Below are 14,809 nucleotides of genomic sequence, written 5' to 3' on the forward strand. Positions count from 1 at the left end.
ATCTGGAAGACAATGGATCATCAGGAGGAGTGGCTTGCTCGGATGATACTTCCGCTTGAATCTCGATTTTCTGTTGTGCCCCTACTTCTGGCGGAACAAGCATTGTGGGCAGTTGAGCGTCTCCATGCGCCTCTCCATGCGCCTCTACTTGCGCCTCTACTTGCGCCTGTCAATGCACCTCTATTTGCGCCTCTACTTGTGTCACTCCTTGCGCCTCTACTTGCCCCACTCCTTGCGCCTCTCCTTGTTGCACCTGTGGTTGTCGTTGCGGCTGTGGTTGAACACTCGTCAGATGAGTTACACCCTGCGTTGATTGGATGCTACTTTCTTGCGATGAGTCAACATCAACATCACTGGTCGATGGTAATTGAGCAATTAAAGTGGCTACCTCTGCGGCACTCATGGTCTTGGGCCTAACTTGGTGTGGTGGCACTGAGACCAAAGAAGCTGAGGTGCTGCTCCCAGCTTGGTCCCCGGCGGACACCGCTGCTGCAGGCGTATGTTTTTTTCTCCAAAAAAAGTGTATGTGGGCACACCAGTCTCCTTGGTAAGTGGTGCCATTTGCTTCTTCTGCTCCTTCTTACTGGCAGTGGCACTGGCAACTTTCTTGGTAGAGGAGTTACGGCCACCTTTCTTTGGGCCCATCTTCTTCAGATGTCAGAACAGAAGGCCACAGTTGCACGAGTTGCAGATTTGTCTGTGGCCACACGTGACATCATGTGACGTTGTGCTGCACACACCGCAGCAGGACTTCTTCCTGGCACTGATGATGAACGATGAGGATGATTCGTGGTTCTCTTTGTGCACCTAAAAGCAAGAAAGCCAGAGGAACATCAGTTAAATAAATGTTGCATATGTCGTGCTTCAATTAATATTTGCAATTAGGCATTTATTATAATTACAATGCACCCAAAAACGGAAAGACCAAAAATAAAAATTGCAATAATTTCTAATCAAAAATGGATGTTTACATTAATAGAAGAGAGACCACACAGAGAGAGTTGGTCCATGCACCACTGAGTACCCCTGGGCATAATGGGTGAAAGCAAGCAGACTGGGTGCAGGCCTATGGCACAAAGCACGCTGCCTGGCTTCAAAATGGCCCGGTGACCCCCAGCCACATGGCAAGGCCCTGCCTGGACCAGGCCTCAAAATGGACCCGCCCACATGGCCAAGCCCCAACAACACCCCAAAAAATCGAAAAACACCCAAACATCACCCCAATCCAATGCCATCCATCCCCTAAATGAAGTTTAAATTCAAGAGACCCCACAGAAAGCCTTGGTCCATGCACCACTGAGTACCCCTGGGCCTAATGGATGAAAGCAAGGCAGACTGGGTGCAGGCCTATGGCACAAATCACACTGCCTGGCTTCAAAATGGCCCCTTGACCCCCACCCACATGGCCAGGCCCTGCCTGGACCAGGCCTCAAAATGGCCCCCACCCAAATGGCAAGGCCCCAACAACACCCCAAAAAATTGAAAAACACACAAAAATCACCCCATTCCAATGGCATCCATGCCTTAAATGATGTTCAAATTCAGGAGACCCCACAGAAAGCCTTGGTCCATGCACCACTTAGTACCCCTGGGCCTAATGGATGAAAGCAAGGTAGACTGGGTGCAGGCCTATGGCACAAAGAATACTGCCTGGCTTCATAATGGCCCCTTGACCCCCACCCACATGGCCAGGCCCTGCCTGGACCAGGCCTCAAAATGGCCCCCACCCACATGGCCAGGCCCCAACAACACCACAAAAAATCGAAAAACACACAAAAATCACCCCAATCCAATGCCATCCATGCCCTTAATGATGTTTAAATTCAAGAGACCACACAGAAAGCCTTGGTCCATGCACCACTGACTACCCCCTGGGCCTACTGGCTAGTGTGGCTTTACACGCACCCCAAAATTAAAAAAAATCCACATATAACAGTGAGCTATTCAAATCCATGACATAAATGATATTTAAGTTCAACAAAACTCACAGAAACAGTTGTATCATGCACCCATGACTAACCCTGAGCCTACTGGATACTGTGCCTACCCACAATATATTTTTTTGAAAGTTGTGAAAAAGTTCAAAAATTGTAGTTGCAGCAACTGCAATGCCCCAAACAAACAACACCAACTAACTTGTAAAATCTCAAATCCAAAAGTAATCCAAAAGTGTTCCAAACAAAAAGTCCTCAAATACAAATATCCAGCAGCAGCCACAGTAATCCTTCCAGCTCCAGATCCAAATGAAAAGTGACCAGGACATGGACAAAGCACTGGGAGGAGCCTGCTGGACAGGAACAGGAAGTTGGAAACTCTGGGGCACTTCCTTCCTCCCACCCCCCCAAAAAATGGACTCCTTGCACAAAAAATGTGCAGCCAAATGTCAATCTGAGGAGTTATTCTGATCCAAATCATCATTTTCAGAAGTTTTATGCTGCCTGCGGTAGATTTCTTGTGCAGAATTGCAATTTTTGCAAGTTCGGGAAAGCGAGGATGTGAGCTGTTCAAATCTCCCGCCGGATGTCAGCTGCGCGGCGCGTCTACGTGTTTGCAATAGTTTACTCCCGCGATGCGTGATCGCAGGCCCTTATGACGTAGTCGCATTCTCAAACTCTCGCAGTGCAAGATGTCGGGCCGCTATGACGTACTCGCGGTCGAAAAGTCTTGCGCGATCATGCAGCCAGATCCAAAATGGCGCAGCACACGCAAACAGGGAGGAAAAACAACTCGGCAAACTCAGAATCACAGTAAGTCATTGCCGAGCGAGCGAGATTGTATTTTTGAAGCGCGACCAAGCAAAAAAATCTGCCAGCTTGCGAATTGCGAATTTTTTTACAAATTCGCACGATTCGCGGACTGCGAAATTGCCAAAAATCAGCAAATTCCGCGAGCGGAACAAATTTTCAGCCCTTACTTAATTTTCTTTCCAGGCTGACCATTAATGACCAAGAACCCATGCATCGGGAGGAGGTTGTGGAAATGTGCTCTACCGTGGCAGTGGCCTTTCCTAATACTTGTGTGTACCCTGAAGAGGGATGGAAGAAAGCATGTGAGGAGGAGGAAATGCTGCTTGAAATCTTGTGAGCAAAGGTTGGCCACAGGAGAGACATATCTCTGTGGGTTACAACCATTTTCTAAAATTGCTGATGAGTTAACCATAGGAGACAATACTGTGTTAGGAGTAGATAAGTTGATACCTCTTGCCAACATTCACATGAATCTGGTAAAGACTTTTCCTAATGGTAATTTGGGAACTCCTATCAACAAGAGAAGGGTTAGATCTGTGTATTAATGGCCTTCAATGGATGATGGTATTGAGTGAGAGGTCAAAGATGTGTGATCTGCATAATTCAGAGAAAACAATAAAAACATGTTCTCACCCTTTTGTTCCTATTGCACTACCTGGTGGTTCTTGGAAGAAGATTGGCATAGATACGGAAGGACCTTTTAATTTTTTGCCACAACACCATCGGTACGTTTTTATAGTAGATGGCCTGAAGTATATTTTGCATCAGACCCATCTTCCAAGAAAGCTGTTGAATTTTTGAGGGATATGTTTTCCAGATGTAATGTAATGTAATGGTGTCTTGTAAAGCGCATGAATCACCCCACATGGGGTATCTCCGCGCTGTAGACCACTGGGGAACCCGTCCTGGCTTTCTCTGTGAGATGGTCCCTACTGGGTATCTCCAAGGTGAAACCAGGCATCCCCGGCGTATGTGGGGGGCCATTGTGGAGATGAGGCAAGCTAATGCCCAGAGTTGCCGAGTGTGATCCTTGGTTAGAGTAGGCACCGAGGCGAGAATTATCGAGTCCGCTGACCCTGGTCCACGACCCTGCCGCGTCGGGAATTGAACCCTGGTCCCGGGCCGTCCTCTGCTTCCGGGTCTAACCAGTCTTCCTCTAACCAGTCTTCCTCTAACCAGTGAGCCACACCACTCCTCATAACGTTTTACAGCATTTACAGGGTCTTCCTCTAACCAGTGAGCCACACCACTCCACATAAGGTTTTACAGCATTTGATGGGTGAGTCCTAAGTTTCTCACCCTTGCTCCTATCACCTACCTCATGAGGGGAAGAGATAACGGGGAGTGAGGATGCTTGTTACCGTCTCTCCTGTGGTGAAAATATCAAAAAAGGCAACTCTGTAAAATTGGAAACATTGTCTTCAAAAGACAGCTGCGTAATAAGTAACTCAAACAAATATATTTTTCTTGCAGGATTTCCCACCATTTATTTCGACATTACTTCGCCCTTGTTTACGCCATTGAGGAGATTAACAAGAATCCTGACCTTTTACCCAACATCACCCTGGGCTTTGAGGTATTTAATTCATATTTCAACGAGGCCAAAGCGACGCTGAGCACCATGGCCTTATTATCAGGGAGAGAGGATCCGGTCCCAGTCCCTAACTACAAGTGTTGGACTAGAGGGGTCCTGGCTGCTGTCATTGGTGACATGTTATCACCCACATCTGTTGCCATAGCAACCATCACTGGGCTCTACAGGTACCTGCAGGTAGAGAGAAGATTACTTATATGACATGCTTTAACATTCTTTATGCTGATAACGAAAGCACAGCACATGTATGTTTCCTTTTAGGCACCATGTATCAGGTTCAAATTCTTTAAAAGGCTTTCAGTGGGTTTGGAAATGCATGCGTTGGGATAGAGGGTGCTCTGTTCATTCACTTCCTCAGTAGATCTCATGAGTGCCCCGGAGATGATTCTTGTAGGAACTGCAAGGATTATATGTTGGGTTACCAGTTTTATGGTATTTGTTTTCTTAATATTTCCGTTTGCATATATCCATATTTATTTTTTGGCCATTCCATTGATATGTATCCATATTTATTTTGTGTTTTGAGGATAAATGGAGTTATTTAATTGAGAAACATGCACTCATACATCAATGCGCGCCTCGTTTTAGTACGTAAAGCAGCCAAATACAACAAAACACTAAACCCACATGTAAATATTAACATTACATGCAAATATATATATTAAGATATGCCTGTATGTAAGGACATTTCATCTGGTTTTTTCATTTCCCATGCTGTCTATCTGCTCAGCTGTTGGCCTGGAATTCATGAAGGACACCATGGAGAGTCGCTCAAAAGAAGCACTATGTTCTGTATTTTCCACTTTTAAAAATTGTTTTCTGTCTGGATTTATCTGTAAAATTCAGCCGTAATTATAAGAGAGGAAATGGGAAGGAAGCCTCTAGAGTGGGTAGGTTTATAGATACTCACATTGGTCAGTGGGTGAATCTTGCAGTTTCATGAGGAGATGCAGTGCTCGTGAGCTGCAGCATCCTGTCCAGCAATATCCCACTGTCTTCCTTACATTCACTGAGGTCATTTTAACTAGGCATAAGGGTGCAGTGGTTGTGGGTGTTACAGGTAAAAATTAATTTTAGCTTTCTCGCTCATCCCCGATGCATGGATCTGTTTTCATCTTCCAGTTGCAGTGCTTCACTTGCTGCTGCCTCTTGGAGGAGCTTTGAGGAACTTACCTCAAAATATCTTATGGATGCACAAGCTGGATATAAGGAGCTCCCTGGATGAGTTATCTGACATGAGTGGTGGCCATTCTGGTGTAACTCTGGCCATTGGCTGTACCTTCAAGTCTGCCTACAAGCCACTATTGTTGCCTTCCTAACTGTGAGATGGGGTGGCTGCCCAAGAGCAAGCAGTTTGGTGCATTTACACAGACAGGAGAGCGCAATTCCATCCCTACCCCAGTGAGGAATGCAAGAATGTCAATGAAGAGAGAGGCAGCAGGACCTCCCAGGTAAGTCACAGGTCAGACTGCTAGTGCCTCAAAGAGGAGACCAATGATACCCTCTCCCTTCTCTTCTTCTTGTGACCAAGCGGTGACTACGTCTGCAGTGGTGGACGACGAGACTAGAGCAGATATTGGTTGTGCCACAATAACAATAATGAAGGCATTCTGAAAGAGCAAAATGCCTTAAAGGATAGTTCTTACGAAGGAAGGTGCCTCTTCCTGCCCAAAAACAATCCTGCCTGCAACACAGGTGCCCCTGCATCTGGGTGCAAGGGTGCCTGCAATAGTGCAGCGCAGAGAGAGAGCATGGATGAGCCATATCTAGATAGATATGGTGAAATACTGCCCTCTTCATGTGTCACAGCAAAGCAAGTTGTTTTGCTGCATCAAACAATGATAAATCTGTTCCTAAATTTCTGCATGCCTGTGCTTCCGTGGGTTGGCACTAACCCTGGGCAAAGCACTATGCTACACCTGAGTAGTTTACGAAGTTTCCGTTACTTCGCACTATGCGAATTGCACGTAGCACAGTGCAAACACGCATAGCGTGGCGTAGGGCAGCAGTTATTTTTTGTTTGCTCGCGGTTCTCAACGTCAAGTTGGCGACCGCGAGCAAGCAAAATGACATCCCGGCGAGACTTTTTCCTCGTTCGCGATCAGCAACATCGAGTTGCCGATCGCGATCATGGAAAATAAACCTCCCGGCAAGCTTCTCAACGTGGGGAGGTCAGGTTTCTCATTGTGAATGGTCGCGTATGCTCGCGACCGCTCGCGATGAGTAACTACAAGTTCGCGTGGAGAAAGCTGCCGCTCGAGTAAATATCTACTCGAGCGGCAGAAAACTACAGCTCACATTGTGCAAGATGCTATTTTCAATGATTGCACAGTGCCAGATGCTTGTCCGCACTGTGCAATCATTGAAAACAGCTTCTTGCACAGTGCGAACAGGCTACTACGCAGTTCGCATAGTGCTATACATAGCTTGCGTAGTGCGAAGAGCACTTCGCGTAGATATGCGTAGCGCTACTTCGCGAACTACGCCCAGGGTTAGTTGGTAGTAAAACTGGCACTCTCATCATGCACTGCTTATGACCTCACATATCACCTTGGGCACAGTGGCATTAATTAATAATATGAACAGTATAGTACTTTAAATGTAATGAGTTATGTCATTAATTATGTATATAGAGCAGGTACCTACAAGAAGAGAGCATGATGGTTTAACCTATTCTATCTGTAACTCCAATGGCCTGCACCTAATTGACTGTCTCCACTGAAGATACTTGGATACAGCACAGACAACTAGTTGTGAAGATTCTGAATGAAGAAGCTGTGTAGCATCCTCTAAATGACGTCAGCCAAGTTGCTTTCACAATGGAATTATCCATGCTTTCCTAGGGCGAGTGTAGCCAGGGCAAAATAAACTAAAGCATGGTAGTGTTTCATCTGTCTTTTGACAGACCAAACATACAATGGTTGCAGGTGTTGGTTGATTCCATCTTGCTAATGAAGACAATGTTGGTAAAGTGCCATAGCAAAATTTAAGGATTGATAAAATCCAAAAAAGACTCAAATTGAAACTCAGGTTTAAAATCAAAGAAGAAGGGAATAAGCGACCCCTCGGGAACATACTGGAACTGAGTAAGGTGGATATAGTTTCAAAATATTTTCCTAAGTGTTGCCTTGGATGAACAAATTGTGAATCCTGGAAGAGACCAGGGGTCACCAAGTTGTACTAGTAGTTCCCAGACATAGGATAACCACCTGATTGTTCCTGAGCTATCCAAAGATACAACATCGTCCAATGCTCCATGATAATCATCCAGTTCTAGGGAGTATTTTACCCTTCTCCAATAAAGTAGAGGCCTCACTTGTGTCTCATGTATCAATGAGTTAAGACCCATATCACGTCTAAGCGGTAATAGCGGAGTGTTTTTAGGGAGTTTTTAGTTATTGCTCTCAATATTGTATTCTCAGCCAACCCATACATGTTCAGGCTTGAAATGAATCATACATCTGCCCCCACAGGGCACTAGCTTCAGCTTTGGCTCTGTACACCTTAAGTGCAGGAGAAATACACCTGGTTCAAGATTTTTTGTAGTGTCTTAGAGTTGTGGCAGAATGCTGAGTGAGATTTCAGCTGCTCTTCCCTGCCTGGGTTGCCCATGACATAGATTGCTTAATTCTGAGATAATTTAACTTGCATACCATGTCCAAGGGAAAACCCCCCAGTATAATCACCCCTACATGTTTTGTGGTGGCTAAGGGGCATGACCTTTGTCTTAGAGAAATTTATTACAAGCCCTTGTTCATTTTCAAAAGTCTTCAAATGTATTCAACAGATGCTAAAAGCCACTGGGAGTCGTTCATATCAGGAGAGTATGGTTGGCAAATAATAGGAGAGGAACTGTATGGTCACCCAGGCTAGGAGCATCATTCAAGGCGTCCTCTACATGATGTGTCACATAATTAAGATACAGTGGAAAACAGGATGGAGAAAGGATACAGCCTTGCCGTACTCCTTTCAGGATGTCAATTCGATTAGTCAACTTTCTTACCCAGCCCCATCTCCCGTAAGCATAATTGTCCTGGTGAAGACGGACCAGTATATCCAGAATGTCAGGTGGAACCCCACTTTTCTTTAAGACAGCCCATAAGTTGGCTCTAGGGACTAGGTTTAACCCCGACTTTAGGTCTAAGAAGACAAGATAAAGATGCGCCTTTTGTATGACAACAATTTTCCAGTAGATTAGTAAAGGTATAATGACCTGGTCAATATTACTAATCCCTTGTCTGAATCCTGCCTGCAGTGGGGAGAGAACCTGGTGATCTTCAATCTAGAAGTCCAGCTTTGTGAGTAGTTATCTGGCAAATAGTTTTTGGGCCACCTCTTAAAGGCTGATGGGCCTATAGTTTAGAGTAGAATCCTGTTGGCCCTTCTTGTAGATGGGCACAATCTGGGTGGCCTTTCAGCTGGCAGGAGTAATTGCACCCTCAAAGATATAATTCAATAGTTTTTTTTTAAAATAAAGACCCCAGGCACAGATGTCAGCCAAATAACGATCATCTGGGTGCCATCAGGCCCAGCTGCTTTTTCAGGGGTAACAACATTGATTGCCTGAACAGAATCCCTCAACTCTATCACTAGAGTGTCCTTGATGTGGGCGATTGAGCCATGGTTATGGTCTTCAGCAGCAGGAAGTCCCTGTTGTGATCTGTAGAGCTCTGTGAAATGGGCATGCCATACCTCTGGGGAGATTGTGTCTGCCATAAGCCCTAAGGGGCCCTCATTTCTATTAGCTCATAAATATCTTCCCATAATTTGGATTCCCAATATCTGACTGCTTTTGCTTGAATCAACTGATACTCATTTCTTGATGAGTTTTATCAATGATGTGTCACCCGTGGATAAGGCCTGTCGGAGTTAATTTGTTTCCCTCTACGGGCTTTATTATACCTTAAGCATTTTGGTTTGGGGTTAACCCCATTTGGCCTAGATTTACCTTTAAAGCATTTTCCTAAGGTATCAAACAAATCCTCATTAATTTCGGTTATTTTATTGAACCAAAAGAGGTCCCTGGTCTGAGATAGATTTAGCATGTCTCACTCATGCGTGCCTTTTCATGCGATCTCTTGTGCATGAGTCCTGAGCTATTTGTCCCATCTAATCCTTTGCCTCTCTTTAGACGGCATTAAATTAGATCTGAGTGATATAGGGGAGTCGGTTAACTAAAAGAAAAGTTCATTTAGTGAGCACTAATGTGCATTGTGGTCTCTGTCATCCCTATTTAATTGTATTTTATTGTATTGTATGGCACATTTATAGAGCGCAACGGTCACCCCACGGGTATCCTGGCGCTGTGTATATCTTGAAACTAATCAGATTTCTCCAAAGCTGGACAGAAATTAAAACATAGTCGATTCTGCTTAATTTTCTGGGATGATTGAAGGTATGCTCATCATTGGGATCTGAGAGTGAGCAACTATTACATGCCCTCAGACCACATGCTAGAGTGAAGGACAGAAGCCGCTATGCAGCTTCAGTCCAATGTTTCACAGGAGCAATATTAAGAGCAGGAATCCCCCAGTCTTCATCCTCTTTGCTTATAGGGGGCTGATGGCCAAGTCCCAAGGCTCCTATGTGTTGTTAAAGTTACCTGCAAAAATAGCAGTGTCATGAGAATCAAAGGGGGCCCTGTGAAGTGCAAGGTCCGCATCACCTCAGTCTCCCCCCCACCCCCGGCCATCCTATTCTATACATTATACAGGTGAGAGGTCTAAGCTTCAGAACAAGTTAGAAATATACCTATAATATCAAAAGATGTTAAAGGAAGGGGCCTATTTTAGTATTATAGTTAACTTGGCCCAAATAAGACCGCCACCAGATGGGCAGCCCTTACCATTGCTATGTGATGGAATTTGGTAGGTTGTGTAACCTGATCTATGAGGTGGATCAATAGACATAGCTTCTTGGAAGAAACATAGATTAATTTGATCAATAAAGTTTTCCCAAGACGGGTCACCCAGCTTACCCTTGATTCCCACAATATTCCAAGAAAACATATTAAAAAAAGGATAAATACAGGGGATGTAATATAAGGACAATGTTTCCTCCTCAAAGTGTAGTGTAGTTCCTATATTCCCAATAGGCTCTGCGCATTGGAATAATATACACTATAGTTTTGACATAGGACTTAGGTCAGTATGTCACTATTGAGTATACTAAACTTAATTGTGTGTGCCAGCTAACTCAGTGGTCACTAGAAACTTTCTTGAATAAACAAGAAGGGATTAGTTTCTGACAACCGCATAAACATGACAACTTTATTTTCCCAAGAATAAAACGTATCTTCAGAGTCGTGGAAAGAATAGATAGCTATTTCACTCAGTCAGTCATGCATGCTTCATTTCTACAGAATTGCACAGAAATAGAGAGATGGGCGTTTCAATAAAAGGTTTTATTGAACAGTCTTCTTTCTCATGTGAATTGCTACAATCGTTAGACAGAATGCAAAGTATAATGCGTACAGCGTAAACAGTAATATAACATAATACTCTAATAGCATTGTCTGGGGCTATGACATATAAAAATACATACATAAATAACACAGGCTAAAAATACTTAACTGGTGCTTCTAAAATACGCCTACCCCAATGTACCTAACCTAGGTCTAGTAGGTGCTGTCTTTAGCATAGGTTTAGTTTTGCCAAGAATTGCCAAAGATTTCTCTAGGTTCTAATCAGCTCCATACCTTAGAATAAGAGAGGTTGGTATCTCTTTCACGGGACTCGATTTCCCAACATCCCGCAAGGGGAGTCAGAAACACTGGAGCTGGATTCTCAGCAGGAGGATGACAGCTTCTGGTCAATGCGTCAGCTGGAGAGTTGGCTTCCTTCGGCACTTGCTGTAGTGAGCTGCGTCATGCAAGTAGGTAGTCGACCTGCACCGAATCACACTGTGCTTTGCCATTGCAAGTGAAGGTATATTTATACCTTGAAAGTATTTAGGAATGCCAGCTTTGAAGTTAAGTCGTGCATATGAAGGTCATGAATTGTATTGTATTGTATTGTGGTATACTTATAGAGCGCGGCCTGTCACCACCAAGGGCATCCTGGCGCTTCGAACCCTGATCTCATAACTGCTTCAGCAACTAGCCTATCCTCGGAAAAAGGTAAGTTTTCAACGCCTTTCTGAAGGCTGGAAGTGCCTCAAGGCTCCTGAGGGGTAGTGGCAGAGAGTTCCAGAGTTTGGCCGCCGCTACTCTGAACGATCGGCCACCCATCCTCACTCTCTGAAAGCGCGGGACTACTAGCAGCTTGGATGACGAGGAGCGTAAGGCTCGAGATGGGAGGTACCAAGCGAACATTCTTCGCAGCGGGATTGGTCCCAGGCCGTGAATAGCTCTGAACACTATGCATGCGGCTTTGTAGCGAACGCGAAGGTGAATCGGCAGCCAATGGAGTTCCTGAAGTGCTGTTGTAGACGAGCTGTAGTAGGGGCGAGAAAGCGCGAGTTTGGCAGCCAGATTCTGTACCCTTTGGAGCTTGCCCAGTAGTGTTACAGGGGCATCCAAAAGAAGTGCGTTGCAATAGTCGAGTCGACTTAAGATAGTGCTCCGCACTACTTCGGATCTGGCTTGCTCAGGAAGGAGAGGTAAGACCTTACGCAACATCCGGATAAGCATCATGCACGTGGACGTAGTCTTGTTCACGTGCAGATCCAGCTGTAAATTAGGCCCAAAAGTGACCCCCAAATTACGCGCCGAATGTGTGGCTGACACCGTCTCAGAGAAGGACGGGGGCCAGAAGTCGTCTGGGAGGTCCCTGGGGATTCGATCACTGGAGCAGTGCAAAACCTCAGTTTTAGTACCGTTGAACTGTAACGAGTTCAAACGGAGCCAGTCCGCTGTGGCCTGCATGCATCGGTGAAAGGTCTCCAGTGGGACCGCATCCTGTCCCTCCAGGGAAAAGACCAGCTGGGTATCATCTGCATAATTAAATGCAGAGATCCCAAAGGATTTGATAAGCTGGACTAGAGGGCGGAGGTAAACATTAAAGAGTATAGGGCTGATGGCTGAGCCCTGCGGTACTCCTTGTCCAACTCTCCGCTCCTCTGAGCTGAAGGGAGGGAGCGACACACGTTGTTGACGATTATCCAGGTAGGAAATTAACCAGTCCTTAGCCTTATCTTTGACTCCGCACTCTTCCAGCCTCGCTATCAAGGTTGGATGGCTGACCGTGTCGAACGCGGCCGACATGTCGAGCAGCACCAAAAAGGCTGCCCGACCACTGTCGACTCGCGCCCGCAGGTTGTCTAACACGGTCACTAACGCGGATTCCGTCCCGTGAGCTGGGCGGAAGCCGAATTGCGTCTCATCCAGCCAGGTGTTTTCTTCCAGGAAGCCGGATAGAGTGCGGGTAACCAACTTTTCCATGATTTTAACTGGAAAAGGAAGCAGAGAGATTGGCCGGTAATTGGAGAGACAGGCAGGGTCCAGCGTAGGTTTTTTTAGAAGCGGAGATACCACTGCCTTCTTCCAACAGCCCGGTACAATCCCTGTTTCAAATGACTGGCAGCAGATGGAATGTAAAGGCTGGAAAAGTTCCTCCTGAAACAGCCTCCAGAGTTTTGGCGGAAGAGGGTCCAAAGGCGAACCAGATGAAATCGTAAGGGCTAGGCTGCCAAACTCCTCCAAGGAGGGCAGAGGAAAGCTACTCAGTTGGGGTCGACTGGCCTCCGTCGCCGGAGCTCCCAAGCTGAGGGCCTGGTCCAAGGGGAGCAGAGGGAGACTACTCAGCTGGGGTCGACTGGCCTCAATCGCCGGAGCTCCCAGACTGAGGGCCCGAACCAAGGAAGGCGGGGGAGAGCTACTCAGCTGGGGTCGACTGGCCTTAATCGCCGGAGCTCCCAGACTGAGGGCCCGAACCAAGGAAGGCGGGGGAGAGCTACTCAGCTGGGGTCGACTGGCCTTAATCGCCGGAGCTCCCAGACTGAGGGCCCGGACCAAGGAAGGCGGGGGAGAGCTACTCAGCTGGGGTCGACTGGCCTTAGTCGCCGGAGCTCCCAGACTGAAGACCCAGACCAGGGGGGGGCGGGGGGGAGCTACTCAGCTGGGGTCGACTGGACTCACTTGCCGGAGCTCCCAGACTGAGAAACTGGTCCGCAGGAGGCAGAGAAGAACTACTCAGCTGGGGTCGACTGGCCTCCATCGCCGGAGCTCCCGGACTGAGGGCCTGATCCACAGGGAAAAGGGGAGAGCTACTCAACTGGGGTCGCCTGGCCTCAGTCGCCAGAGCTCCCAAGTTGTGAGCCTGATCCTCTGGTCGGGGTCGACTGGCAGGTGAGGCCGGAGCTTCTGAACAGGGGTGAGAACCCCCCTGCAGGAGTCGACTGGCCATCGCCTCCGGAGCTCCCGAACAGGCAGGAGAATAAACTGGGTCCTGCAGACCCTCCAAGATTCTGCGGATTTTCTCCTCAAAGGCCTCGGCAATAGAATCACAGAGAGCTTGCGATGAAGGAACAGAACTGGCCACACACGTGGGATGGGCAAGGTCTCTGACAATTTTAAAAAGGGCCTGTGCTTTGTTAGGGGCATGATTCAAGGTGGATTCAAGATAGGACGCTTTAGCCATCTTGATCTGAGCCTTGTAATTTTGTATGGCAGATCGGAATACAATTTTCTCTGAATCTAAGTATTTTTTTCTCCACGCCCTTTCTGCACGTTTGCAGTCGAGTTTGAGCTGACGAAGTTCGCTCGTGTACCAAGGGCTAGCTCGGTTCACCCTACCCCGTGACTTCCGAAGGGGTGCTAGCTTATCCAGTGAACTCGAGATAGATTGGCAAAAGCGAGCGTAGCTCTCCTCGGCTGTGTTGCCAAGCTTAAAGTCCTTGTCTAGGATGTTCGGCAAAGGGGAGGTTTTAAGAATTCGAGACCAAGGTCTCTCAAGTTTAGCTTGGGGTAATCCAGCCTCCCGTGAGGTGTGGTCCTCCAGCCAGAGAGAGAACATGATCAAGAAGTGGTCTGTCCAATATTGACACTTAATATCCTCTATCGATACCCATAATGGATCCGCGAATATTAAGTCCAGGATATGACCCTTACAATGCGTGGTGGCGTTCACCAGCTGTTCCATTTTAATATCCATGCAGGCTTGGCTAAGGGAAAAAAATGCGTTATCCCTTGAACCTCCAGCCCACAAGTTAAAATCACCAAGAATCAGTAGCTTGGAGTGGGAACTGGAGAGTTCGTAAATCAAGTCAATGAGGAGTGCTATGGTTGGTGCTGGTCCTGGGGGGCGATAACAGAGAACACCTGAGCACAGTTTCAGCTCCTGCTGTTTGACTGTAAAGCCCATCAGTTCAAAGCCTGATACCTCACGAATCTTTAGCTGGGAGAGAGTGAGCGAATCTTTATAGATAAATCCGATTCCTCCTCCTCGATTGAGCGGGCGAGGAGTGTGACTGATTTTGTAGCCTGAAGGACAGGCTAGGCCCAACTCCACCTCACAGTCCTCCCGAGTCC

General features: G+C 46.7%; 1 protein-coding gene across 1 annotated transcript in view; it reads left to right on the forward strand.

Moving 5' to 3' along the window:
- LOC144784202 (vomeronasal type-2 receptor 26-like) overlaps positions 1-14,809 on the forward strand; it is a 392,249-nt gene that overhangs the window by 18,576 nt on the left and 358,864 nt on the right. Inside the window, exons 2-3 of the mRNA XM_078662860.1 lie at positions 2,931-3,080; positions 4,221-4,518. Coding sequence (XP_078518986.1) covers positions 2,931-3,080; positions 4,221-4,518 — 448 coding nt within the window. The remainder of the gene's footprint in view (positions 1-2,930; positions 3,081-4,220; positions 4,519-14,809) is intronic.

The sequence above is a fragment of the Lissotriton helveticus genome, chromosome 10 (assembly GCF_964261635.1).
Source record: "Lissotriton helveticus chromosome 10, aLisHel1.1, whole genome shotgun sequence".
NCBI classification, from domain to species: Eukaryota; Metazoa; Chordata; class Amphibia; order Caudata; family Salamandridae; genus Lissotriton; species Lissotriton helveticus.